Consider the following 26,889-nt stretch of genomic DNA (forward strand, 5'->3'; position numbering starts at 1 on the left):
TAGCATGCACTAAGAACAAATAGTGAAAGAGAGAAAGTCATGCTGAAATTAGGTAACCCAGTTGCAAAGATCATGAAACAACAGTACAAAGAGACTATTGTTTTGACACTGCTACATCTGGACACCTCTAAAGACTGCAGGTTCTGCTTAACCATCATCAGACTTTCCAGCATTGTTCACTTCTCAGAGGTGTATATACAAAGTAACAGTAAATTTCTGCTGAAATTTATGACCTCTCACTATCATCTGACTGGAATTTCTTATGTCTGTATCCACAACAGACAAAATGTACTGTTACCTTGCAAATTAATACATTTTACAAAAAAGTGGAGTTGCTAAATGCTCCACACTACAAACTTCAGCCCTTTTGGGTGAATCCCCTATTCAAGTCTTCCACAAAAAGATTTTTGTGGTTTCCTGATGGGCATCCACTAATTCTTCTACAGATAACTCCTCAGTGTAGAGGAGTAAGAATATTAAACACCAACTTGGCACATTCTTGCAAATGCAAGCTACAACCCCTTTTCACTAAGAAATCTGACTAGAAGTGAAAAATGTAGCATACAGACAGAGAAAACTTGCTCACAAGTTATTAATTTTTGTACCACTCTAGAGAGTAATAATTTAACTTGTGTAGGAAACCTGAGTAGCCTAGCCAGATTCTGGCTACTAATCTTTTCTGAACAGAATTTTAATGCCTCTCAATTTGCAGATATTTCCTGTACTGAATAGCTGCCCTGAAAGGTCTAGCAGAAGCTGGGTTTCTCTGCTAGGGAACACTGGTTCCTAGCTACAGATGTACATACTAATTACACAGACTAATTAGGCAATCTTCTTGCTTTGCTTTATCCAGTTCCATGATTAGAAAATCGCAATGCAGCTGTGACTACAAGTCCATTCAACCCTCACTTGGACAGAATTCTCCAACTTTCCTTATAGTAAGATTTGAGAAAGCCTAGGCCAAGAAAGTCCACTCAGTTTTTGGTAATCTAACAAATGGTAGCTAACCTGTCCAGGTTGATAAAGATGATGCTTTCTGAGTCGTCAATCAGTACTCGGAGTTCACGAGCATCATTTAAAAGATCTTCTGCTTGTCTGTAATAATTCTCCAACAGCAGCTCCATTTCCTCTGCATGGTCAATCCCAGACACACTCTCCTCACTGTGAGCAACAATTTATATTTTCCTGGTTAGCTACATATTGCATAGAAGTATATTACTGATGTGTTAAGGTACATAAGAGTTGTGGGGAACAAGAGTGCTGTTAGACACTGCACAACAAAATCCAACCTTTTGGTGAGAAACTTCCATCAGTTCCAACAGCATAACACAAAAGAAATACTTTTCTATTTATCAACATCTCAGCATAGGCTGTCAATTATTTTAAGCAGCAAAGTTAACATTTGATGGTGTTATGGGCTGATGTTTAAACTAGCTCCTCTCCTTGCTTCCCCCGTGCAGCTGCCGGTCCCTCCCTCGGATGGTTTTATCTAAGCTGGTGTTTTCCGGGAAAAGCCCTTTAAAGCTCTTTTTCCCCAAATTTGTCCTAAACTTAAACAGATGGGCTCAAAGTACGTACACCACCACAAATCTTAAGTTCCCCAGATATTACAAAGTCTAAAAGTTACAAAAATTTAATATTATATATTATTATTATAAAATGCTAACTATTTCTATCTATTAACTTTTTGGTGCCCTCAAGTGGTGAGAGCTGGTAACAGTGCAGCCAAAAATTTCCAACAATTAAACAACCAAAAATCAATACATAAACAATTACACAGTGATGGAGATGGTTTAGGGTATATTAAAATGGTTTAGTAGCAAAGCATTTGAGCTTTACACAGCAATTTCTGCAAAACCTTTTCAATCCAGAATCAGCCAAAGAGTGACCATCTTAATAAAAGATGCTCCTCTCTTAAGTGAAGACTGAGACACTTTAATCTTACTTCAGAGTGCTACTGCTGGTGCATTCCTCTGAAACACATTTCTGGCATTGTACAGATGAAACTGAGGCACTTGAGGTCCACAAGAGCTTGGCAACTAAGCAGCAAAGCCAGGAAAATTGTTCCTAATTTTTGTTTTGTGGTATGATCTCATTTCTTTAGAGAGAGTGAATTTTGTAATGAATCTCCTCCTGGCATTACTGACTGCTAAAGGAACATCTCTGAAATGGTTTTCCATGAAAATAAGTGGTATGTATTACAAATCAACTCATGTAAGCTCCCTGAGTACCTTTATAATAGAGTACCTGTTTCTCTCTTCTGGGACAGAAACTGACTTAGCCAACCTGATTTGAAAGCCCTCCAGACCCTGAGGTTTTCACTGCATGGAGATGAGAGGAGTTACAGACTTGGATGTCTTAGAGCATTATCTGCAGTATTAGAGATTCAGCTCAAGGTCATACTTAGTGAATATCTTTATGTTTCCATCAGCTCCTCTGTGAATATACAAAATAGAGAGAGCCATAAAGACATGAAAATAATTGCCACTGCATGTGCTTTCATTAGCCTCCATCTGTCTCATGACTCTTCCACATTCTGACATTCCTTCACACAGTTTAGAGGTCTGCCTCCTCTCTCCGAGCTAATCTCACCATTCTGCTGCCAAAGATTTCTGATGGCACCTATCTGCCTAACTGGGCTCCTCCACATCCTTTCAGGTTTCCCAAGCTCATCAAACATCACCTCTCAGTGCATCAATCCTGGATCAAAAAAGATCTGTTCACACACAGCCAATATGCCTGCAAAGGTGTTGTCATGGCTTGTGCTCCCTGGTGTGCCCTGTGCACAGACTGCCTTACTGCATCCTGCAGCACAGCTCTTCTCACAACCTCCTACTATCTGTCCTACCCCTGTGCAATGGTGTTTGAAAGAAGGGATGCCTTTCTCTTGACACAAGTGTAAAGTGACACTGGGATCATTCCTAGATCCCCTACACACTGTCTACCATGAGGCAACAAAGGCTTTGCCAGCAGACTGTATTAAGTCTAAAGGAAGGCTGTGAGCAAAATCAGGAAAAAGACCAGCTGCTGACTCAGGAGCAGCTGGAATTTAGAGCTACATCTGATACTGGTCCAGAAGATGCCTTAGAAATGCAAACTATGTCCCACTTCTGGAACCCTGAGTTCCTGCTGCAGATTTAGATTAAGCTCTGCAGGGCAAGACTTCAAACTCACACTACCATGTGAACAGTATTAATATGTACATGCATTGCAGTTAGACAGAAGTCATCATCCAGCAATTTCACAAAGTACCATGGAAGGTAACTTCTGTTATCTGCTTTTATAGAAACACATCTCTATGCCCAAGATTCAAATACAATTCAGCCCTAAATATATTTGGAAATTGTACACACTATCTTTCAGTTTTTTAGTTTTTATTAAAGTGTCTAGTGCAGCTGTTGCTGCGTGCTGTCCTTCACCAGAACCCTAGAGTGCAACAGGATTGTTTCTGCACGTACATCTCTTGGAATGCTGCTCTTCAGGTGCCCAGGATTGCTCCAAGGCCTCTTTCCTTCAGGTTCTGCTGGTGAGCAAATACCTAGGGGCAAGGTGTTCAGAATGCTTCTAGCAAAGGAAGTGTGGAGTCTGAGCTATTTAAGACAAGCTTTAAAACCTGTCTCTGGTTTTTATTTTGATGAAACTGAGGAAAATACTCCCAGAATGTGTTGAAAAATAACATTTGCTTTTCCTGCTATCCTGCTGCCATCCCATCACATACTAGATGAGCTGGCCTGTTACGTCAAAACTCATTGCAACTGTGTAACAATGGAGTTCCTGTCCAAAATGGCAACTACAATGGTCTCTAAAGTAGCAAGCATTAGGGTTAAAAAGAACTGGAAAGACTTCTTCTTTCTGGTTTTTAGCAGTAAACATCCAGATTAGTGTTCAAGTTCTCCTCAAACAAAATACACTGTTAAAAAAATATATGTGGTTTCAAAATATACATACAATACTTGTGGATCAGTCCATTTAGACAGACAAAGTTCTTCTATTACTTCTTCGTCATCTAAGATCTCCAGAATCGTTTCTTTGAAAACTTTAAGATCTGTTTCCAGTTCTGACAAGCTAAAGGAAGAACAGGCAAAAGGTCAAGTAATCCCCAGTACCACCAGTGCCCAAAGGTAATCTCTACATGAGTTTGCCCTTGCCAGATGAAGTGGCCAGGGAAGACTTCCTTGCAGGGCTGTAAGTGCTCCTTCAAAACATGCTCTACAAGCCATACACTTGTGGCAGAGATCTGTCTGGGGACCAGTGAGGTACTGGGTGTATCTGTAACCCAGAAAAAGCAAGCACTCTTTGAGCATGTAGCAAGCTCATGTTTGCAGTGTCATATGAGGGAGACCAACGCAGGAAGGTAGCACTGTACTAGTAACCTCAAAGGACAGATTTACATAGATTTACAAAGGTTTGCATTAAGGGAAACATTTTCACACTGTCTGATTCTCTTAGGTATTGTTCTGTTATGTCAGATGCTATTTAAGAAGCAGTATTTCTGTATTTCTATATGACAGTATTTCTGGCAATTCAGAATTTCTTTCCTTTTTCCCCCATATCACTAGGCAATTCGTAGTCTGATTTTTCCATTTCCAAGTAAGATGCACAACCCAGCATTACAGTAATCTAAGAAATTAATATCAGATGCCATTTTTCTAACACTTTAAGGCATGCCATTTTCTATGGTCATCTTCTAGTGTCTTCACAGCTTATTCTTAGTTACCTCTTGCCATTTTGCAGAAGAACGTGTAGTTTACTCCTATCCACAGATAAAAGCTTGGGATCCACTAGAGCTTCCAGTGTCTCAAGGATCTGAGGCTGCAAAGTGTTAAGTCTTCCCTGCAGTTTGCTGATCTAGATAACAACATGATCCTTCATAAGAATTAAAATAATTCATTTAGAATGATTTGGGCAACTGACTCCTGTCTCTCAACACAGAATTCACAGCAATAGGTAGTTAATACAACTTGCTTTCCAATGCCTGGGAAATATTTCCTATATGGATACCCCATAAACACAAAGGCAGTGCACAATACAGTATTTAATATAAAGTGAACTGAAACCCAGTGACAACCACACCAATAAGGCTCATAAAGCGAAAACACTATTGTTTTATATTGTATAACATTATTTATATTTTTATAAATAAAATATTATATTGGAGTTAGCAAGCACAGATTTCTAATGATAGCTAGAAATCTTATCTGACTCCTGCTCAAGAGGCCAGAACATCAGCACTTTTGTGTGATTTTTATTCAGCTACAACATATCTCTAGAAAAGAATTCTGACTTGTTTTTTAATTGTCCAAATGGTGGTGAAGCCATCATATCCAAATAGCACTTTTTGGAAAGGGAATGAAAACATATATACACACGAAACCATAAGAACTAAAGAAACAAGGGTCAAAACAAAAAAACTGCTGAATACATTTAAAAATATGTATGTATAAATATTAACACAAGACTAAAGTCATACTGTCCTCTCTGTGTAGCAGGAACTTCCCAAACATTTAAAAAACACATGAGATAGCTCACCCAGTACTGCAGGATTGCTTCTATGGCTCTGAATTCAAAGGGCAGGGAATATGTGACTAGTTGACCTTCCCCAGCCAGCTGAGATGCTAGTTCATTGAGGAGCCAGTGTTCCAGACTTAAATTACGATAATCTAGTATCAGAAGAAACTCTGGTGTTATGACAGCCTTCAAGAACTGAAAAAGACAGTACACGTAAGGAGTCTGAAAGAAAACTCTTTGAAGATTTCTCATAACTCTGTAGCACATTTGATAACCTGGGCTTTGACAAAACCAATCTTCAAATGTAATTTCAGGTAGGAAAATAACAAAATCTCATGCCAATTGCAAAGAGGCTCAGACAAAGCACTGCACCAGGAACTGAGAAGAGGCTCCTTACAAGCCTTTACTTCTGTGACAATGTTTGTAAATACTTCTCCTGTGTTCAACCATGAAAATGGTCACTAATGTGTACAGTTGGTGAACTCATACTCTGCTTTGGAGTTAGGCAGAGCTCCAAAGAAACATTTACTGCTGGATTGCACGTCACAGAAAGCTGCTGTTTTCTTGCTGTGCAAGGATGAGACAGGGTTTACACTCAGTTATAGAGAAACCATTACCTCCATTCTCATGATGATCCTGTTGTTCCTGGTTGCAATGCTCATCACATGTTGAAATCTTAAATCTCGAGCTTGAAGACCCAGCTCCTGGTACAATTCTGTTTTCTTCTTTTCTATCATGAAAATATTTTCAGATGAAGACATTTAGAGGACAAGCATGTGTTCTGAAATTACATCCTAGTGTGTTACCAAGTTCCACAACAAAACAACCCAGCTATTCTTAAAGGTTTTCCTCCCACTGACTCCTTAATCTAAGTTACTTTCTATAAAATTTAAAAGACTGTATCTTGAATGGAAAAATTCTAGATAGAAGTGAAAAAGTTGACCACGAGAATTAATTTCACATCAGAAACAAGTGACTCCTTTGAGAAAGCAAATGTATCCTCCATGGACAGACAAGGCAGGAAAAGTAGCATGCTGGTCAAAAAGAAAGAAGGTAAAGCAAAAATTACTTTCCTGTGAGAGATGGTAACACATTATTTTGAAAATATTACTTAAAAATGCACACAAACTGTAACAATAAAAATGCTATGAAGGCCCAATGGAAGGCAGCAAAACAGAAGACTTTTTTTTTAACCATGCAGATTTCCAGTTGGGCTTTTCTTCATTGGACAAGCAAAAAACTCAAACAAACCCCAAACAAAACTACCATGAAAACTTACCAAAATAGGTAGTATTTCCCTTCTTGTCAAACTTCATCTGGAGGAATGGGGAAAAAAAAATATTTTTTTCACAGAACCACTAAAAAACAAGAAATCGCTTTCTAAAATTATCTGCACTTCCCTAGAAGCCAAATGGAAAAGACATTATGAAGAGAAAGCAATTTTTATGCTCTCTATTCACAGTAAAGCAAATGATTGTATGAAAAGTTTCACTGTGTTTGTGAGCAGCACCATCTGCGTGGCTGTGCTCCTACACAAACCTTGTTAAGGTGATTTAGAGGATCAGACTTAGAACACACTATTTCTGTTGGAAGAGACCAACAATGATCAGAGTCCAGCTGCTTGACCAGTTCAGGGCTGACCAGAAGTCAAAGCCTGATAATAAGGATGCTGTCCAAATGCCTCAAATGCAGACAGGCTTGGGATATCAACCTCCTCTCCAGGAAGCCTGTTCCAGAGTTTGACTACCCTCTTGGTAGAGAATTGTTTTATTGGAGAGACTGCCATGTCTGGATTAATAATGAATAAACCATGTACTTAATTCAACATTAGTAACTTTTAAACTGACTTTCAGTGAATTAAGTCTACCTGAGCATGCATTCCATCAGAGCTGCAGTGGAGGTTACATGGCACCTTGTTGCAGAATGACTGCTTTTCATTATCAACAAGGAGACCACACACCTTTCTTTACTGGCACTAATAATGTGATTTTTCATAATATATATATTTAAAAGAAAAATATAATGTGCAAACCAAGCAGCTTGCAAACAGCTTTCAGTCTCCTTTAAAAAGACATCATAGAGAGAGCTTGTTTTTCACCAAATCCTATGTTTGCTTAGAAATACAGCTATCAAGACACAGGAATAATATTTCTAAAAGGTATTAGCAAACCTTGATAAACTTAAAAAGAAACTTCTGACTGCAGTACTTCTAAAGGTTGACTTGCCTTCACAATTAAAGCCAGAGAACTTTCCTGCAGATGCTGGGCCTTTGAAAAGTATCTTCATAACATTATGTACTCTAACCGGTCCTCGTACCAGAGCAGCTCAAAGCAACAATTCAGAACTAGGGACGTTCTCCGAGACACAAACCCATCTGGTTTTATGACGCCTTAAGATTAAAAACCAACCAACCAGCCAGCCAACAAGGAAAAAGCACCATCACCTTGCCCAGCTGCCCTCCCTGGCGGAAATGCCTGTAGGCACTTACCACGGCAAACACAGGAGACACGCTGGCTAGGGTGGCTTGGGAGGTCTCGGTGGGGGCATGTAGGTAAAATCTACCTGCGGGGAGAGAACACAGCTCTACTTCCAGCCGACCGCCCTGGGCCCTGAGCTGCGCGGCGCCCCGCTCTCGGGCTCCGGCACACGGCAAGGCCGCGGCGAGCCCGACACGGCCCGGCCCGGCCGCTCCCGGCGCCGCTCCCCCGCCCGGCCGTCCCGGGCCCTGCGCGCCGCTCACCGGCCCAGCGCAGCCCTCGGGCGCCCGGAGGCAGCGCCGCCGCAGCCGCGGCCCGGCGCCAGGCGCGGCCCGGCGGCAGCCCCGGGGCGGCCCTCGGGCGGGAGCCACCGCCCGCCGCGCCCGCCCAGCCGCGGGCCGCGCAGCAGCCGCAGCCGCCGCCGCCCAGGGCGCGGGGCAGCAGCGCGGCCCGGCGCAGCATCGACCCCGCTCGGCCCCGGCCCGGCACCGCTCCGGCCCGGCGCAGCCGCGGCGAGGGAGCAGCGGGCGGTGACACAGGCGGGGAGGAGCCGGGCTCGGTGACACAGGGCGGGGAGGAGCCCGGCTCGGTGACACAGGCGGGGAGGAGCCGGGCTCGGTGACACAGGGCGGGGAGGAGCCCGGCTCGGTGACACAGGCGGGGAGGAGCCGGGCTCGGTGACACAGGGCGGGGAGGAGCCCGGCTCGGTGACACAGGCGGGGAGGAGCCGGGCTCGGTGACACAGGCGGGGAGGAGCCCGGCTCGGTGAGGGGAGCCCCGGCGCAGCCTGGGAGGAGCGCGGCCACAGCGGCGCCGTGACAGAGGCAGGTCCGGGCCCCGCGCCTTGCCCGCCCGCTTCTTAATTCTAAACCCGCCGACATAGCTCTGAGGCGCCCTGGAAGTCCATAACCATTGTTTTGTGTATGCACATAGCCATGATCCTTCACACCGCTTTCTCACCCAGGCTGCGTGAAATCCCACTGAAATTAACCGGATTTTGTACATGATCGTGTGTGAGAATGGGGGGGGAGAGGGGGGGAAGCAAACCACCCAAGAACACCATAAAGCTCACCTGAGCTGAGGTAGGTCCGTAATGAGAATCCAATTAAATTCATAGCTCCTCTCAAAGACATAAGCGTTCTTAAAATCCCAGCTGCAGCAGTGCAAGCACACCTTACTATGGCTGGGGTTTTCCCTGCCGCATTCAGCCACTTCCTGATGATCTTCTAAAATAAGTTTTGTTGTTGTTGTTGTTGTTTTAGGGTTTTTTGTGGTTTTGTTTCTTTTTTGGTTTTTGTTCTCTTGTTTTTTTTTCTTCCCAAGTCAAGTACGATTTTGTCCCCCACAAACGTCTTGGAATTAAATTTCCTTGCCCTACATTTGTATCTAAGGTAGAGACAACCTGTGTGGTTGAGATGTAAAAGTTTCATTAGTAGCGTATCAGCTTCCACTGTTGTGTGTTCTTTTGAAACTGCAGCTTTCAAAAGGGCAATGCAGGCAGCAGGGATATCCTTCCTTTGGCTGGTCCTGCTCAAGTGTGGAAATCGGTCTGGAGGCACAGCCTGCGTCCAAACCCTGCAGCGGGATATGTTATCAGGATGTACTGAGAGTACTCATTAATCCTTAGCAGGGAAGTAAAAAAGGAAGTGATTAATGAAATGATCCGTGCAGCATAGCTGCTCGAAGAGAAAGGCACAAGTCTAAACACCGGTCTGAGTTTTGAAAACAGGACAAAAGAAACTTATTCAACACCAATTTGATGTGAATAAGCAGACACTTCTTTATTTTGGTGCTGGGAACACACAGGATTACTCCTCCAAACGTGTTCTATTAGTAAACAAAACCCATCAATTTTATATACTTTTTCTGCCAAGCTATTGTTACGTAAGTTGTTCTATGTACTATGCATAATATGTCTGCTCTTAAATTTAACCTTTACAATAATTGGTTCTGCTAGTTATATAACTCCATTAATATTCCTACTCTAAGACAATAATTGATCATCTCTACTGAGCTCTACTGATTGGAATCCTTGACAAAGCAAGGTGGGAAGGGTAGGGGATTTCCCAGGAGCATAACTGGTGTCCATGACAGTCTCCATAGTTTCTTGAACAAAACATAAGAAATCCAGTAACTTCTTGATGAACTTTCTATGGTTGCATATTTCAAACACAGCACTCCTAACATCGCTATATCTTATACTTTACCATTTTCTACTCGTAGTCATAGCTAAATCTTTTACATGATTAAATCAATTGTTTTATCAGAATATTTATGACAACACTGTCCCTTTTCTTTCCTGTACCAGATGATCTGTGCATTTGTATTTTTGTGTGTACATATATACATGACCATACATAGATGAGCCTTTGTTCCAAGTGGCTTGACATGCATGGAATCAGAAGGATGGTTTACACACACTTTACATTAAGGTGAATTACCTCACTTGGAAGTAATTCAATGAAAAAGTTCCTCAGTAGTTATGGACAGCCTGTCTGTGTAGACTGAAGCCATCATATGTTTTCCATTTCAGGGTAATCACACCTGTTTGCAAATGTCCCTATTCATACTTGATAAAAATCTGAAATCTAGTCTAAATGGAGTATTTTAGCTCTAATTTTTGTTAATCTCAGCAGGTGGCATGTATGTGTGACACAAATTTAACCTCTTGGATGTCAAAAATACTTAATATTTGGAAATACCAAACAGCACAGAAAATACCTCAGGAAGACGGGAAACCAGTGCACATCATTGCTGGCAATTAATGGCAGCTTATGTTGGCTCTGCATGTTGGAATGCAAAACTAGGGAAGCATCCAAAGTGCAGCAATGGGGAACATAAATACATGGACACTTTATGCATCTGAAGGAGATGTCTTTATTGTAAAAATCACTCCCTTTTATTCTTTTAACTTCCATCCAGCATAACCAAAACTTAACAGAAGAAGGGCAGCCATTGGCTGCTCAGCTGCAGCCTCTGTCCATATATCCCACCATCCAATCTGCTTCCCATTCATCTGCTGTCCACACATCCTCCTCACCTGGTTGCCTCTCACCCCTGCCTTCCAACCATCTGCAGCTGTGCCTTCCTACAGGACTTTCTGATAAGCATAAACCTTAACCTGTAACAATTTTAACCCCATATCCCACACCAAAGGATATCTGACATAAATTATAATTTAATGAATGTGCAGAAAGTGTTACACAGCTGACATTTCACACTCTTCAGTAAAAAGGGAAAAGCTGCTTTGTTGATCTATTTGTTTTCCTTAGGCTCCAAGACAACAGAAGTGTTGGAAATAAGAGGATGTAACTTCACACTGAATCTGTACTGATACAAAGCCTGCTGTGTAGGATCCAACAGGCCAAAGTATGGATAAGCACATCTCATTTCAGCTAATAATGCTATCAGCCACCACTGCAAGTGTCTGGAATGGCAGACAATATCCGAGTATCACCTCTGTCTTCAGAGGTGAAGGCAGCACATCGGCGTGCACTGGCAGCCAGGGACAGGTCGTAAAGCACACACACAATGAATGATTTTACTCTGCTGCTGGCAGAAGATAACTGGAGATCTCGAACTGGCATCTATTTATTGTAGCTCTAAATACCAACGAGCTGCTTGTTGATTCTGCTGTAGGGACTTTTCAGGTGTCCATCCTGCAGTGCCAACCTTGGGGAGTTCATCTGCTATTTGTGGAAGAGGCTCACTGACAAGGACTGGCATTGATGGCTGTTCTTCATTCAGACAAAAAGCAAGGATAGCTCCAGCACAGGCTTGCTTAGTCATGAAACTGCCATCCAAACCAGAAGATATTTGTGAGGTTGAATGACACTACCAACTAGTTCCACTGCCAGCTGAATGTCAGTGCATTCATGGGGGACTGCTCTGATTGCAAAGGAGCAGAAGCACCAAGGAAAAGCACACAGAAAGAGAAGGAAACCATAGGTATAATCAGAGGGGTCCTTATAAATCTCTGCTGAAGAAAAGCTTTCTGGTAAAGTTATGGTAAAAAGGCGTCTTGGTCTACAGACAATTCTCAGTGTATAACTTGTCCATTTCATCAATCTTTTTTTATATACAAATATGTGCCTGTACCTATGACATGTTTCTTCTCATAAGTGTGCAATTTGATTCATGTTGAGAAAAAACAAAAAACAGAAACAGAACAACAAAAAAAAAAAAAAAAAAAGCCAGATTAACAAAAAACTTCACAGTTGCTACCAGACAGTACATGTTCAGTGGATGATGAGTGAAGCTACACAAGAAGAGAGAGATAGAAAAGACCCCATAGAAAACTTACCGAGAAAACCCACTCATGTTTACAGTAATTGCTCTTAGATGAATGAATCAGGAATACCCTATTGATAATCTCAGATCCCTTGATCAAAGGTAGCTCCAGTTACACACTAAGAATTTTTTGCTTAAGAAGGATGACTTCACTTTCAATACTCTATACCAAGACCACATTGAAGGTATCTTTCAACCTTTTCCTTACTTAAGGTAAGCCAGTGGAATTTGTTTTTGCATGGAGTGCCATTTCCTTTTGTGCCTCTAAGGGTTTGCTAAAGCCTTTTCCCTATGTAATACTTCAGCATCTCGGCTGTCTCAAGAATACTGTTGGACAGGACCTGCATGATCAAAAGCTGTAGCTTAAACTATCATTGTCTAAAGTATTTTTTAAAGCAAAAATACTTGATCATGGTATTCTAAAGAGTTTTTGATTTGGCAATTGAACAAGCAGATGAATTTGCTATAACATGGACTTTAAAATTTACAACTGCATCGGTATTTTACTTCTAGTGTGTGCATGTGAACTGAACCACTTGGTATTTATGTGCTTTAAACTGCCAGTGCAGACAGTCTGGCTACTCCAGACTTACAGCTGGGAATAAAGTAGCTGCTGTTGCTTAGTCTGATTTTCTGATAAGCTGCACAGAGTTATTAAGTGTGGTTCTCAGCGCTGTGTGCAATAGAATAAGCTGAATTTCATTCTGTATTTAGAAACTTTATCCTTTTCCATTCTGTCCATTTTGTTGGTTTTTTCTTCAGCACTGGGACATTTCAGTCTTCGTGACTTCATGTTTTGCTGTCAATGAGCATAGTTGGCAAGGCCCTGCAACAAGCTGCAAAATCTTCCCTGGTTCTGAAATGGCAGAGACTTCACAGCATTCTGGTGTAGAAAAAGTGACCCTGTTTGATGCTACACTTTGAGCACGGCTCTGCTTTCATCACATCCCCCAACATTATGGTGTGTTATGGTCCTTGTGTCACCTCCGGGGATCCTGACACACGACCTGGCAGACGTCATGTCATGCACCAACCTCATGTAGGATGAGAAGTCTGATGTTGCTCCATCATAAAGAGATGATGTGTCTCTTCATTCATCTTAATCATGTCAGTGGGCTCAGCAGCTTGTCTCCTTGCTGTTGAGAATGTCATAGGAGATTCCTTACAAAGTAAAACAATAGTGGGAATAAAAGGTCAGACCTTGGAAAAGCTAGGAGAAAATTGTTATGGTTCAAGGCACTGCTATTATGGACTGAAGTGTCTAACCTTTTCTTAACTTTGAGTCAGTGGTTGTACTTAAGTGAGATGGCAAACAAATATTTTTAGGCTGCTTTAAGTCTTGCTGTGCTCTAGTACCATTTAAGGGATATTTTGTTGCAATCCATAAAGTGATTGTAACTAGTGTGGCCATAGGTAAAGACCAACAGTATTTTGAAGCATCAAGTGTCAAAATGGGCCCACCAATAAAATATTCAGTGTCTTATTCCAATGTCAAAGATGTTGTGTGACTACAGATTAGGCCCAAGATCACTAAATTTGGTAGGATGTGGTATAAAATAGCAGATAGTCAACATATCAATCACTTGAATGCAGAGCAGCGTGAGGGTCAACAACGTTTTGTTTTTTACTCAAAAGCATTTTATCTTTAATAATAAAAAAAAATCCCTTTCATGTTACAGTAGTTCAATGTTTAACAGCATTAATTCAAGGATGGTAAATGCTTGGTTCTCCCCGTTATTAGGTAGAAGGAGACCATCAGCAAGTGGGGAACTTTAGCTGTTAACCAATAACAGTAGCATGTTTGACTGCCCTCACCCTGAAATTGCTCTTTTTGTAATGGTTAACTGCTCTGTTGTAACTCACAGCAGGGGGGTAATTGTTGCCATCAAAGGAGGTAAGATAAAAGGAAAGAAAATTCCTTCCATCCCGCGTAGGGATGGAATTTAGGTAGGAAGGTCTAGCGCATTTTTAGACTTGAGATATCGGTGGGGAAGAGAGGGTGTTAAAAGAACTATATTTGAAGGCACTTGTGTTTCCCTTTCGCTCAGGTTTTACGGCTCCTTGTCCGCAGGGTGCGCGGGAGCGCGGTGGGAGCCCCTCGGCCTTTCCCCGCTGCCTTCCCTTCCCAGGAGGAGGCAGAGCGGGGATTTCCCTCTCTCCCTCGCTGGGATGCGGTTCCCCGTGCCGGGTAGAGTTTCCCGAGGACAGCAGGGCGGTAGTGCTTGCCGCCATGGCACAGCCGGAGGACGAAGGCCCGCGGGTGCTGGCAGCCCGCGTCCCCGCGGTGCCGGCTCGAGTGTCGGGCCGCGTTTCCCCGCTCCCGCGGCGCCCGGGGCAGCGCGCTGGTTGCCGGGGAGGAGCCGCAGTGCCCCGGCCCCGGCGAGCCGCGCTCGCTCCCCGGGGGGAGTGCCCTTGTGGGCGGCGTCAGCGCCGGAGGGGATCCCGGGCTGGAGCCTCTCCCAGCCAGCAGGTGCGGGCGGCTCAGAGCGCACGGAGCCTGCGGCATGGCGAGTCCTGGCAGCAAGGCGTCCTGGCTCTCGCAGCCGGCCGTGAAGAGCGTGCTGGTGTACCGCAACGGGGACCCTTTCTTCCCGGGGCGCCGCATCGTCATCCACGAGAAAAAAGTGTCCAACTTTGATGTATTCCTGAAGGAGGTGACGGGCGGGGTGCAGGCGCCCTTTGGAGCCGTGAGGAACATCTATACCCCTCGGGGTGGGCACCGTGTCCGGCAGCTGGAGGAGCTCCAGAGTGGGGAGCAGTATGTGGCTGGTGGCCCGGAGGCCTTCAAGAAACTCAAGTGAGTGGCTGAGATGTTAGATTTATACAGAAATTGATATCAGCGTTTGCGGTTTGGCACTGTGGCAGTGCTTCAGACGACCCCTCATCCTGCCCCTTTCATTAGTCGTTGAGGAAAGAGAACTTAGAAACTGCGATCCAGGGCGAAAGGAAAAGAGCTTTAGAGGTGAGCCCCACAACCCTTTGAGTCACGTAGGGGCAACTCCATGACATGACAGTAGAAAAGAAGAAAAAGCCCTTGGACCCGATGGACGTGCAGGAATGGCATGTTGCAGTGATGTCTGTGCTTGCTGAAGGGCCAGTATCAGTATTTGTGCCCAGGGATAACGGGCTGAAAGCAGTAAAAGGTGGAGTGTTGACATTCTGCCACAAAGTTGATGAGCCTGAAAACTGAATTCCCAACACTTACTTTCTTGTTTGTTTTTAAAGTTTTTAAAGTATTCTACCCAACTATCTGCATCTCTATCACATCTGTTCATTTGGCGTAAATAGATAGCCTTTTAATGTCTCTCCTGTTATTTAAAAGATGACTATTTGCATTCTTTTTCCTATCTGGACACCAAGAATTAAGCTGCCAGTTTGTCTGGTTTTTCGTGGGTCCCTGGCAGAGTAATGTGAAAGATGTCTTTAGGTATGTTTCCAGAGTGGCTCTGAATGTGATCAGTAACTGTTCTTAATTCTGTCAGTCAATTTCATGGTCTCAATTGACTATTTTATCTTTTGCTCTATGGGCATTTTTTCCTACAGTTGAATTTAGATAAATAAATCTCAAAATTAACAATCCATTTCTAGAGATGTTTGAGAATTTATATCATCAACCACCTCCTTTACAGTGTCTTCCTCATCTTGGTTTTGTGGAGTTGAGGACACTATATTTTTCAGGAGAGCTCATTAGTGTCTCATTATGTTTCAGGACAAAACTCTGTGTAATGAACAGGATCTCTATCATCACCATTACTATTTCTGTCACTAGATGCTTCTAAAGATTTATCAAAGCTTATTGCACTTCAGTAGGAAAGCCAAAGAGAAAGATGTATGACAAGCTAAATATAAGCCCTTTTTCAACAGTGCTTACTCTTCTCCATGTCAAATGTGGTGCTCAACACTAAGAGACATCTACCATTTCTTTTTTATGTTTAATCCTGTGATTCTGTAGATGGCTTAAACTTTTTAGTTATCAGCACATCGTGTTGCTCCTCTCTAAATGTGTCTTGTATTTGATAGGTTACAAGTAAGTAAGTGTTTGGCATTAGCATGCACTGTTTTGAGAATTGGGCACTCTGGATTTATATTGTGTGGGAAAAAACATTTCTTTTTGTCAGTTCATGCTTTATGGTCAGAATTTTATAGTGAGACTTTGATGGTTGCAACATGCAACAAGGTACCTAGTTATTTAAGGCCAACAGAGAGAATAGTTTAAGAAAAGCTAACCTAAGGGACTGGGTAAAACCAGGCTGTTTTATATATCCCTTGATAATATGTCCTAATGCTGTGCTGTAGAGAGGATAAATGGGATGACTTGAGATCCCTTCCATTTCTGCATTCAGAATTGGAGTTGTTCACTTATTAGTATTTGTTTAAACAGTGCTGGAAATGTTGGCAGTGCTTTTTTGAGCATTAGAGACAAGCTGAGGTGCTTAATGTTGAAGTTGTTCTTAGCTGGGTTGTAGACAGAATGGTAATTAGGGAGACAGGCAGAAAAATTAAAGGAGAGGAAGGGTTGATTGGAAGGAGGTGAAGGAATTAAAGAAGAGTGTGTATGTTTGTGTAATGTGTCACAGGTAAACAGTTACAGTGTGACAGACCAGAGCATCTGCCTTAAAGGATCTGAATCTGGTCTGATGGCTCAAGAAGTTTTTTTTTTTATTTTTATTATTTTTTAATTTATTTCCCCCAGTTGATTCTTACTGGACATATTAATTGCTATAATAGGTTATGCAGGGCTGAATTTTGAAATGGGGGTTTGTGGCACTGATCTGTGGGAGCTGTGGGAGTGTAATGAAGAAAGTATCCAAGGAATAGCAGAAGTTAAAAATGCCATTGCTCAGCTTAAAGCAGTGGATTTGTTCCTCCTCAGATGCTATACACTGAGAAATGAATCTTTTCCCTTCCTGTTCACAGTGAATTCAAGACTAAACTGCGCTCACCTTTAGCACATGAGCCAAACCCTGACACTTTACATTTTGAGATTGATAGTTCTGAGGGCATCTATGCTAAGTAAACTGCTGAATAATTTTTAAATAAAATTAAACAATCAGAATTTAGAAATTCTGATGTTAGAAAAAAATACATAAAAATTTTCTTTAATGGGAGAATTTTTAGTCAATGTTGGTAATTTTTGTAAAATACAACAGGTTTTCCAGCTCTTTTTGTGATTTAGAGGAGCACTAAGTTAACACACCCTTTTTTGTAGATGTCTGTATGTGGTAAGGTGTGTTGTTGGTATGCTGTAGTTGTTGCAGTGGTGAGTGAGAATGTACATGTAGGCTGCATCCCTCTGGAGTTCTTACCCAGCTCTCAGCTTCCTGATAGGAGACTGCCTATGCTGGAGCTAGTTTTGGTTTTAGCTTTTTTTTTCAGCATGCTACTCCTCCATCCTTTGCACATTTGTATCTGTTCTCACCACTGGTAGATTGTCCTCTCTCCAGCTGTGTCTTTCTAAACAATGCTGTAGTTTCTTCGCTGGCTTGGCTAGCCATGGCTGGGAACATTTCTTCTTTCCTAGTAAGTGAGAATAGTTTAGTAAAACTTTTTGGTCTGACTTTTTTGAGTGCCATCATCCAAAAAGAGAAAGCCTTTACTCCTATTTAGAACTTTTCAGATTTGCAGGTCTTTGAAATGGGATGACTGCCCAGATTTCTGCACAGTAAATTTCAGCCTTTGACTATGTATTTGCTTTTCTTCTTATGCCACTTTTCTTATTTTTTGGTGAAGTAATTCACAGTAAAACAAGAACCACAGTGCTTGGAAAACAATAACCGAAGTCAGCAGGTGTTGTTACAGGCTGTTGGGACCATTATGCCTGAGGCACTTTTCAGTCTTGCAGGCTGTAAGAGTTCTTGACTTTGGTATGAAGACAACTCATTCCTTTTTGTACTGAGTGCTTGGTACAGTTGTTATTATTTGTTTTTGAACATGAGGCTTTTAAAAATATTATCCTATGTTGCTACAAAAGCATTGGCATGTACTTTCAAGCATGGCCTGGCGGCTTTGCTGTATCTTATTGTCCCTTCACAATGAAGCCTTGAAGTCCCTGTGACCATTCCGTGGTACCTTGATAAATGATTGTCATTTCTTCAAAGAAAGAATTAAGTTTATTCTTTCTCTCTCTTTTTTTTTTTTTTTTTTTTTTTTTTTTTTTTTTTTCTCTTTACTGCTTTTGCACCTTCATTCAAGTCCCATGAATTCTTAACTTTGGCCAAGTAGGGAAGTTTCTTCTGGTAAATCAATCTGATCCCAGTCATTAACTACAGAGTGTGACATTACTGAAGAGCTGCAGATGTATTGCAAGATCTTAGGTCTTTTGGTGAGCCTGTGCTGATGCTTGGCTTTAAGAATACCTGACTTCTCAAATAAGGTCTTCTAGTCTGAAATACCTGCTAAAGCACCTTACCACTGGAAGTGAGATCAGGCTACATCACAAGGATAACGTAATATTGTCCAAATAGATGTATTTTTTTTGCTTGTCGAGTTGAGGCTTGTGTTTTATCTATAAAATAATAATGAAGCTACAATTGGTTCATCCAGCCACCAGAAACGAGTGTTCAGATGTGTCCATGTTCTACTGAAACCCAAGTGGTGTAGATCCTTTTGAAGTTTAGCTGATGCCCTGAGTTGAACTTGGGTGTGCAGAAAAACTTTAAATATATCAGAGACTTACTATGAGAAACTAAGAGGCAGGATGATGACTTTGAAAACTCTGGTAAGATGATACTGTGCTGAGAGTTATTGATCCACCTCAAGGCTGAATACAAGCTTCTATCTGACAAGGAGGTTATTGATGGTCTGCAGAGACTTGAAGGTAGGTTGTTGGTTCTCCCCTGTCTTTTATATTAGCCCAGAGGGCTAGCCTGAAGATTTATAGTAGGAATTAATTAATATTAATAATTACTTACTTTTTCTGTTATTTTGAATCATAACAAATTTTAAAGCCTTCATGTGTGAAAAAGTATAGAATATTTGTATTGTGTAAGTTAGATGCACCTGTAAATAATCAAACCTGTTTTTTTTTTCACAGCTATTTAGACATTGGAGAAACAAAGAAGAAACCTGCTGAAGTCAGTAATGAGGTAGGATGGCTGAAATATTGAAGGAGTAAGCCTGCAGTTTGTTAGTGACATGCCTACATTTAAGCTTGATTTTTTAAAATACACATTTATTTTATTTAATTTTATCAGAATACAGTTATCTACCATTCTTCACCTGTTTCTTCAGCAGTCAGTACTCTGGTTGCTCTGAGCATGATATATTGACTGTCTTCTGCTCAGCTTTCTAAATTGCCATATCTAGTTAAATACTCAGTAAGAAAATAAGATCTGTTGTCTTCATTGAATCAGGTTGTAAACCTAAGGGAGATTTGTACTTGCAGCAAAAAAAAAAAAATAGAAGGAATGAGAATTTGGGAGTTTTGGACCAGCAATTTTTCTTCAAAACTTGGTATTTCCTTTGAAGAAGGGACATTTTTGCTTGAAAAATGTCAGTGTAAACTTCTAACTAGTTCCAGTCCATAATTTACCAAGCTCAGTCATTTCTCTTCAACAGTGCTTGCACTGTTGGAGGATATAACTGCAGGCTTCAAAAAACATCATATGTGGATTTGTGTGAGATGCATGGCTCTGCATTATTTTTACTGTTTTATTGGGTATGGAGGTAGCAGTGACTGCCAACAAACATTTGAATTCCAGCTTCTGCCTCCCAGGAAGCATCAGCTCACTTGTTTTTTCAGTTTCTTTTTCCTTGTGCTCTCAGGCCACGTTTTCAGCAATTCAGTGGTTTGTATAGCAGGTGTCTTCAGACAGTAGGACACCTTGTACTAGAAGATACTCAAAATCACCCTAATGACCTTTACTTGGTACTCAGGTACTTTTATTCAGAGGCTGTGAAATACAACAATTTTGCAATTGAGCATAACTTGTCACCTGTATTTTTTTGAATGGGCTTACTGAACAAGAACATCATATTCAAGTTGAAGATTTGATATGCTGCTATAACTACCCTGTGTATTTACTCTTAGTTGGATAGTTATCCATACAACTACAGCCTTGCTTTTTAAAGGCTGGTGTTAAGGCTGATTATTTTGCTGCAAATCCTCAGAAGATTTTTGATATAACAGAAAGTCTTTGCAGTTGGTGAAATAATTGTAGACGTGGTGAGTTTTTTTACTTTCACTTGCATATTTGATAAAAGAGGCTTTTACTGTTTTTCTGGAATCAGTGCTTGTATATTATCTTAACACTTTCAGCCATATCTTGGGGCTTTGAAGTAACCCCATATAAACCCTCCATTATCTCAGCTTTCTTCTTCTTTTCTGATTTATGTTTGCAATCTCCCTGTCTCCCTAGGGAGTGCTTTAATCCCTGTGCTGAATTTAACATGATTGATTTATTTGGGGAGAGGACTCATAAAAATGAGACGAAGCATATTGATAGTCTACAGATTTTATCTGGGCTTATGAATAACACAGTTGTCTTCATGCCCTAATAATTTAATCCTGAACATGAACTTTCAGGGGACTAGTAACAGAAATTTTAATGCCTACATTAGTTTTTGTTAAAATAATGAGGCAGCAAGTCCTCGTGAAAAATGGTTTTTTTCAGATGCTCACATAGAAATCAAAACCCTAGATTTGTTGTAGGACTAAGAGAGTCAGCAATATTCCTTTCATGCAAGGTATCAATTCTGGGTGCAAGGGTATCAATTCTGATTGTATCAAGCACGTGTGATTTGGCACTTTCTCCACTATAACAGTTACAAATATCTATTTCTGATTCTTGTTAGTGTGCAGGGAGTCAAAACAAAGAAAACTTTATTCAGCAGTAGTACACTTTTTATTTGAATGCAACTGTTTTCTTTTGTGTTAGTTAAACTGCCAAATGCTTGACATCTGCTTTTGGGAGCACTTTATTATTGTTCTTCTAAGGCAAAATCTCAATTACTTTAAATTTGCAAATAACTAGAAAATGTGTGTCAATCTGGAATTAAGCAATAAAAAATTGATGTTCAAGATACAGTGTAAATCCTCTGTCAGGGCCATCATGCTTTAATGATACATCTCAAAATTTTAACAGCTGTATTACTGGTAGGCAAAATAGTGAAAGGATTTCATCCTGACCCAAGCTAAAGCTTTTTTACATTCTCAGGTTTGTTTCCATCCATTACTTCTTTTGGCAACTGAGCTTCTTGTTTTGCAAGAGAGATTCCTTTTGTACCAAAGCTAATGTGCAAGTCCAAATACACTTTAAATTATGTGTTTGAGGAATCTAACAATTAATCTCTTGAGAAAATACAGACCAACAGAGTTACCAGTTGTTTATTACAAGCTTAATTGTTTTTAAAAGGTACTGAATGTTATTTTCCAATTATAATGTGCAAAATATGGACATTCATATTTCTCTAGGCACTGTCTAGTCTAGATAATCTCTCCCTCTGCACTCAAAAAGATGAATTTTACTTGTCATTGGGGCTGGGCAAGCTGAAGAAGAGCCAACGGAGCTTTTGTATTTGCAAATCTTGTAGGCACCTATTTATTTTAAACTCTCTTTGCTTCATAAAAGTATGTTCAGCTGGAACTTCCTTTCTGCATTGACTTCTTATGACTAACTACTCTTTGAACATACTGTAGTAAATGAACTTGTGATATTGTAAAAGCAAAGAATTACAGGTACCCAAGAAAAGCAGAAGTATTTAGATATTGAAGAGCCAGCCTCTTACAACTGAGAAAAAAGGAAGGTTATACTGTTTGTATGAAACAGCATCTGTTATCAGAAGGCCATAGTAGGCTTGCAGTAAGCTACTCTACTGTTGATACATTTTCCCTTGGTTGATCTTTTTAGGTAGTAAGAACACTGAGTTTTTTTTGTCTCTACTTCATTTTTTCTCCTGGACTTCTAGGACAAGGTGATTGTGTGGCAGCTCTGACACAACTATATCACATTTTCCCAGTAACAGATCACTTTTTCACTGTTTTACATAAATTTATTTTATTATTCCAGATCTCCTTTTCGATTGCAACTTCTTGTTTTATCATTTGGTTTAGGTGTGGTCAATTTCTAGGAGTATTTGTTGGATGGAATAATCAATATTTTTACAAATGATTCTTCAGATAATTCAGTAAAGATTCCTCAAAGCTTTCCTACATGTATGACCTGCATATTTGTATCTGCATGCACCTCCAGAACATCTCTCCCTAGTGAAAACACTTACTAATCACAATGATTTGAGTGAGTGTTTGAACATTTTTAAAATTTAAAACTTCTTTTTCTGATCCTGTGCATATCAATTCTCATGTTGGTCACATTCTGGATGACACAGACATGGGCTAGGACATGGAGTAAAGCACTTCTTCTTGCTAGGCAGCTTCACAGAAGGTGTTAGTGCCTGTGATGAAGTATGACTGCAGAGTGAAAATGTGACTGGAAGAATGTCTTCTAGCTGTGGTCTCCAGGTACAGCCCATCACTTAGCAGCTGCTGGGGGGAACCAGACATGGTTGGCAAATCTCAGTGCTGGTCAATTGGCTGCTGTGTTCCTGGTGAGGTCCTGGGCAGGAAAGGTTTCCTGTTGTCCAGTGCTGACACAAGAAGTGAACATCATGACAGGGGAGTGTGAGGTAGAAAATACAATGTTTGAGATTTGGTAGGTATGAATTTAGTACTAAATTTTTCCCCAAAAGCATCTAAGATGATGCTATAAAAGTATTTTGAAGGCTTGCAAATCCTGTATTTCCCTCTGTTCCTCCATATTTCAAAATTATTCTAGTATCGTGGCAGTTTTTTTTCTTCATCCTCTCATCTCTCAGCAGTAGTATGATTTGGCTTACCTGTAAAAATTACACTTTGGAAGTTTATGATGTTGTCTTGGTTTCACAAATTATGTTGGTATATTCATGCTGGATGTACCTTGTAACTAACTTGACATGAGTAATTCTTTTTCAAGTACCTGCTCATGAAAAATCACGGTAGTTATAATTATTTTTTATTTCAAAACTACTGTTTATCATGTTTGGCAACATACATGTTTAATCATGGGGAAAATCTTCTCATTTTTCAATTATCAGGCTCTTGATTCACTTTAACATCTAACTGTCAGTTAGAAATGGTTTGTGGATGTTTTCTCTGTACAGAAGATAGTTTTGTAAAAGGGACTGAATAAATACTAGAAATTATCCCAGGCTATGCAAATTACAGCCTTTTGATGTCAAAACAATGTAACTACGTAAGATATTATTTCCAACTTCTTTCCTAGGGATTAAAAAACCCACAAACATTACTTGTGCTACCCAAAATTGCTAAACACAAAATACAGTATGGCTGGTAACAAATTGTGTATAAAGATCCACTTTATATTCTTTTGACACAATGCAAAACTAAACCCTCAGATACTCCATATCTGATGCATTTGATTTTTTCTACTGCTAGTGTCACAGACTGGGCATCAATTTTCTCATGCTAAATTGATTAGTAATTCTGCTGTAAGTGTATTTTAAGGAATAAGACTGTTAAAATGCAAAGTTTAAAATAATGTGATGTATGTCTCTAATCTCTGGAGCAACATCTTCAATAGTTAAATGTGATATTCCATTGTTTGGTATTTAGTATCCTGGTAACATAATTAGCACAACAAGATGTACAAAACAAACACTCTTCCTGAGTGTTCAGAGCCTAATACCTGGAGGAATCAGAGAACTGTCCAGATACCCACTTAGGAGATAAGCTGTGCCCTTCTTTTCCTTATTTGAACTATGGATGCATAAAATTTCTCTTTATATACTTCTGTATTACCTGAACTGTGCAGTTTCAAGTATTTTGATTAGCAGCTTGCTTACAAATGAATTGAGTGAATTTTTGAACAGCAGAAAGACTTTGGTTCATGCTGCTGGAGAATTCCATGGTCTGTATTGAGTTTGATCTGAAACTTGGAAGTTGTTCTCTTCCTTGATTAACACCTGCCTTGCTCAGTAGGGTAACTGGTCTTCCTGGCCTTTGAGGAAGCTGGGAGTGAGGGAAGAGGTGCCAGTACTCAAGCTTTTAATGAGGCATGTGTTAGTCTCATTGATGATTTGTTGGCTATATTTTAAGTTGACTTACTTGGAACATAAACAGCTTTTGTCTTTGCTTGAAAAGGGTGAAATAAAAAAAGATTTTTTTGAAGGGTTGTTTTTGTCTTTATCTTTTGACTGTTCCTAGCCTCAGGTCCTCCTGATGAGCTGTAAAGGCCAGAGACTTCCTTTTTGTTTAATTAGCCAAAGGAATCTGAGGAAAATACACAAAATGTGAGAGGCATAGCCAGTCAGGATTGGGATCGTCATTATCATGTCAGTGTCAGAAATTAATATCAGGATCTATTTTGAATAAACTCTGTGTTATTGATGCAATCATTGTGTGTGTTGTCAGCAGTGTGGCTACAGCATCATGCAACTCAGAGAAGGAATGGGATCCAGAGGCAACACAGACATGATCTATTTTGGAGCATTGCACAGGCTAAGTTTCTGGGCTGCTAAAACTGTGCCATTGTCTGACTTTCCCCAGCTGAAGTTTCAGCTACTAGTCCAATGTCCTAAAATTAACATCCAGGCTGAAAAATTTTTCTTTCCAGGGTGTAATTAGCTAAGGTGAGATTTACTCACTAATGTACCATTTCACTTACCATGGCTGAAAAGGAGGGTGATTTACCTTGCAGGTGAACAGGTTGCTTTAAACTCTCTGAGAATTTTGCTGGAGCTCTGCAGTCTAGAAGGCTCCCTTAATCACTAGGTGACTATCTGCTGTGGAATAGCTCATTTCCAGCTCATCCATGTTTTATGTGGGCTGAGAAGTTTGTGTGCACCTGTGATCTTGTGGCCTATGGCTCAGTTAATAGCAGTCTGAGTGTTGGTTTAAATCCCCACCAGTAGACATGCTCATAGTCTCTGGCTCAAGGGTGTTTTGTACTATCCAGAGTACCATCTAGTAGTGTAAAATAGCCAGGGAAATGTGGATTATTCAGGTTAGTTACTGCATAGGATAACCAAAATAGTTTTGTACTAGGCAAACACCTCAGTGAGTTTGACTCTGAAACTTTAGTCAATGTGTAAAAAATGTCCATTAGAAAAAATGTAATATTTCTTTGAAATAGATAGCATGTCTCCTGTGCTGTAATAGCTTTAGAAAACTTATTGTTCTAGTTTGGTTTTGATCACTGAACCTTGAACATTCCTTTCTTTCATATCACAGGGTGGTGATGGTGTTTATCAATGGAATTTTGGTTCTTTTGACCCCAGTTCTACCCCAGGGAAATGTAAATATTTGTTCTCAATTTACCTGGGCACATTGATTAACAAACAGGCCATTGTAACAAATTGGCAAGGCCATGGCTCATTGCATGAGCTGATAAATTTGGAATGTGACATTGTGTTGAAATATTTAAAGCTTCAAAAGGTTAGCTATAAAGTGATGTGAGTAATGAGTGAGATGTTCATAGCCTCCAGGAGTACACTGGTACCAGTAAGAAAGGCCAGCTCTTAAACCTGTACAGATCCAAGCAGCACAGAGCATCTGGTCCAGACACATTGCATTTTTTGACTCTTGTTTTGTTGTTGTCCAGTGTGGCTTTGTAAATGCATGTTATCCTCTAAATAATGCAGCTGTTTAATTGCCCCCTTTGGTGGGGGGACACTTGTGATAAGGAAAGGAAATAAAACAGTTAGTGATAACATTTTTTTAGCTGTGGGTAACTGGTGTATTGTATTCAGCACTGGGAAAGTGCTGCCAGACTTCTGTATGTAGCATATGTCTCATTATTTAATGGACACTGAAAGGAAAAGAAAAGCTAAGAATGACACATTTCTATTTAAACCTATTCTCAGGTGCATGAAAATCACCCTTTTAGAAACTGAATATGTAGACATGCTCAGAGGTCAGTTAAAATACTACTTCATGAACTGCATACTTTTCTTATATACAAGGATTGATTCCATGAAGTGTCATGTGCCTCTTGCAAGTCCCAAGAAGCCAAGAGGAGGTTGGGTAGCTTTCAGAGTTTGTCCCACCTTCCAGTCCGTATTTTTATAAGTGTTGAGAAATATAGTGCAGCATTCATAGAAGCAAAAACTCTGTTGATGAGGATCAGCAAAGAGGTTCACACCAACCAAAACAAATAATTAGAATACATCTCCATGTTAGAAGTTATGTTTATATGTTTTTCTGGTTAGCATGTATCTGAAGAAAGCAGTGGAAACCATTATTTTTTATCTGTGTGCTTCAAACCAATGTGTGTCTTGCTCAGAGTTCACTTCTTCAAGAAGTGAATATAACACTTCTTTGAGTTGGAAAGATTGCATAAACAAGCCCATCCATGATGCTCTAAAAAGGAGTAGCATTTTTTTATCTATTTAACAAGTTTGACACTTCATCTTTAGTCAATGTGTATAAAAATTACTATAAAAAATAAAGTTATGATTTTTTGAAACAATTGTTTCCTGTGCTGGAATAACTTTAGAAAACTTACTGTTCTAATTTGTTTTCATGTAGTCAGCTGAGCATAAATGTAACAGAATTTTATAAGGACAATTATATTACAGTGTATATATATTTATGCATACAGTCACATTATATTCATGTGGG

General features: G+C 40.4%; 2 protein-coding genes across 3 annotated transcripts in view; one reads left to right on the forward strand and one right to left on the reverse strand.

Moving 5' to 3' along the window:
• The window catches only part of MRS2 (magnesium transporter MRS2), an 11,199-nt gene extending 2,699 nt beyond the window's left edge, over window positions 1–8,500 (reverse strand). The window contains exons 1-8 of the mRNA XM_079299470.1: window positions 8,249–8,500; window positions 7,997–8,070; window positions 6,788–6,824; window positions 6,126–6,238; window positions 5,530–5,703; window positions 4,718–4,848; window positions 3,949–4,065; window positions 1,009–1,161 (exon numbers count right to left, since the gene is read on the reverse strand). Coding sequence (XP_079155596.1) covers window positions 1,009–1,161; window positions 3,949–4,065; window positions 4,718–4,848; window positions 5,530–5,703; window positions 6,126–6,238; window positions 6,788–6,824; window positions 7,997–8,070; window positions 8,249–8,447 — 998 coding nt within the window. The 5' untranslated portion in view covers window positions 8,448–8,500. The remainder of the gene's footprint in view (window positions 1–1,008; window positions 1,162–3,948; window positions 4,066–4,717; window positions 4,849–5,529; window positions 5,704–6,125; window positions 6,239–6,787; window positions 6,825–7,996; window positions 8,071–8,248) is intronic.
• A 6,223-nt stretch (window positions 8,501–14,723) lies between these two features.
• Window positions 14,724–26,889, forward strand: part of DCDC2 (doublecortin domain containing 2) — a 51,219-nt gene continuing 39,053 nt past the window's right edge. For both annotated transcript variants that reach the window (XM_079299602.1, XM_079299603.1), the window contains exons 1-2: window positions 14,724–15,072; window positions 19,309–19,360. In XM_079299602.1, coding sequence (XP_079155728.1) covers window positions 14,780–15,072; window positions 19,309–19,360 — 345 coding nt within the window. In that variant the 5' untranslated portion in view covers window positions 14,724–14,779. The remainder of the gene's footprint in view (window positions 15,073–19,308; window positions 19,361–26,889) is intronic.

The sequence above is a fragment of the Erithacus rubecula genome (assembly GCF_903797595.1).
Source record: "Erithacus rubecula genome assembly, chromosome: 3".
Taxonomy (NCBI): domain Eukaryota; kingdom Metazoa; phylum Chordata; class Aves; order Passeriformes; family Muscicapidae; genus Erithacus; species Erithacus rubecula.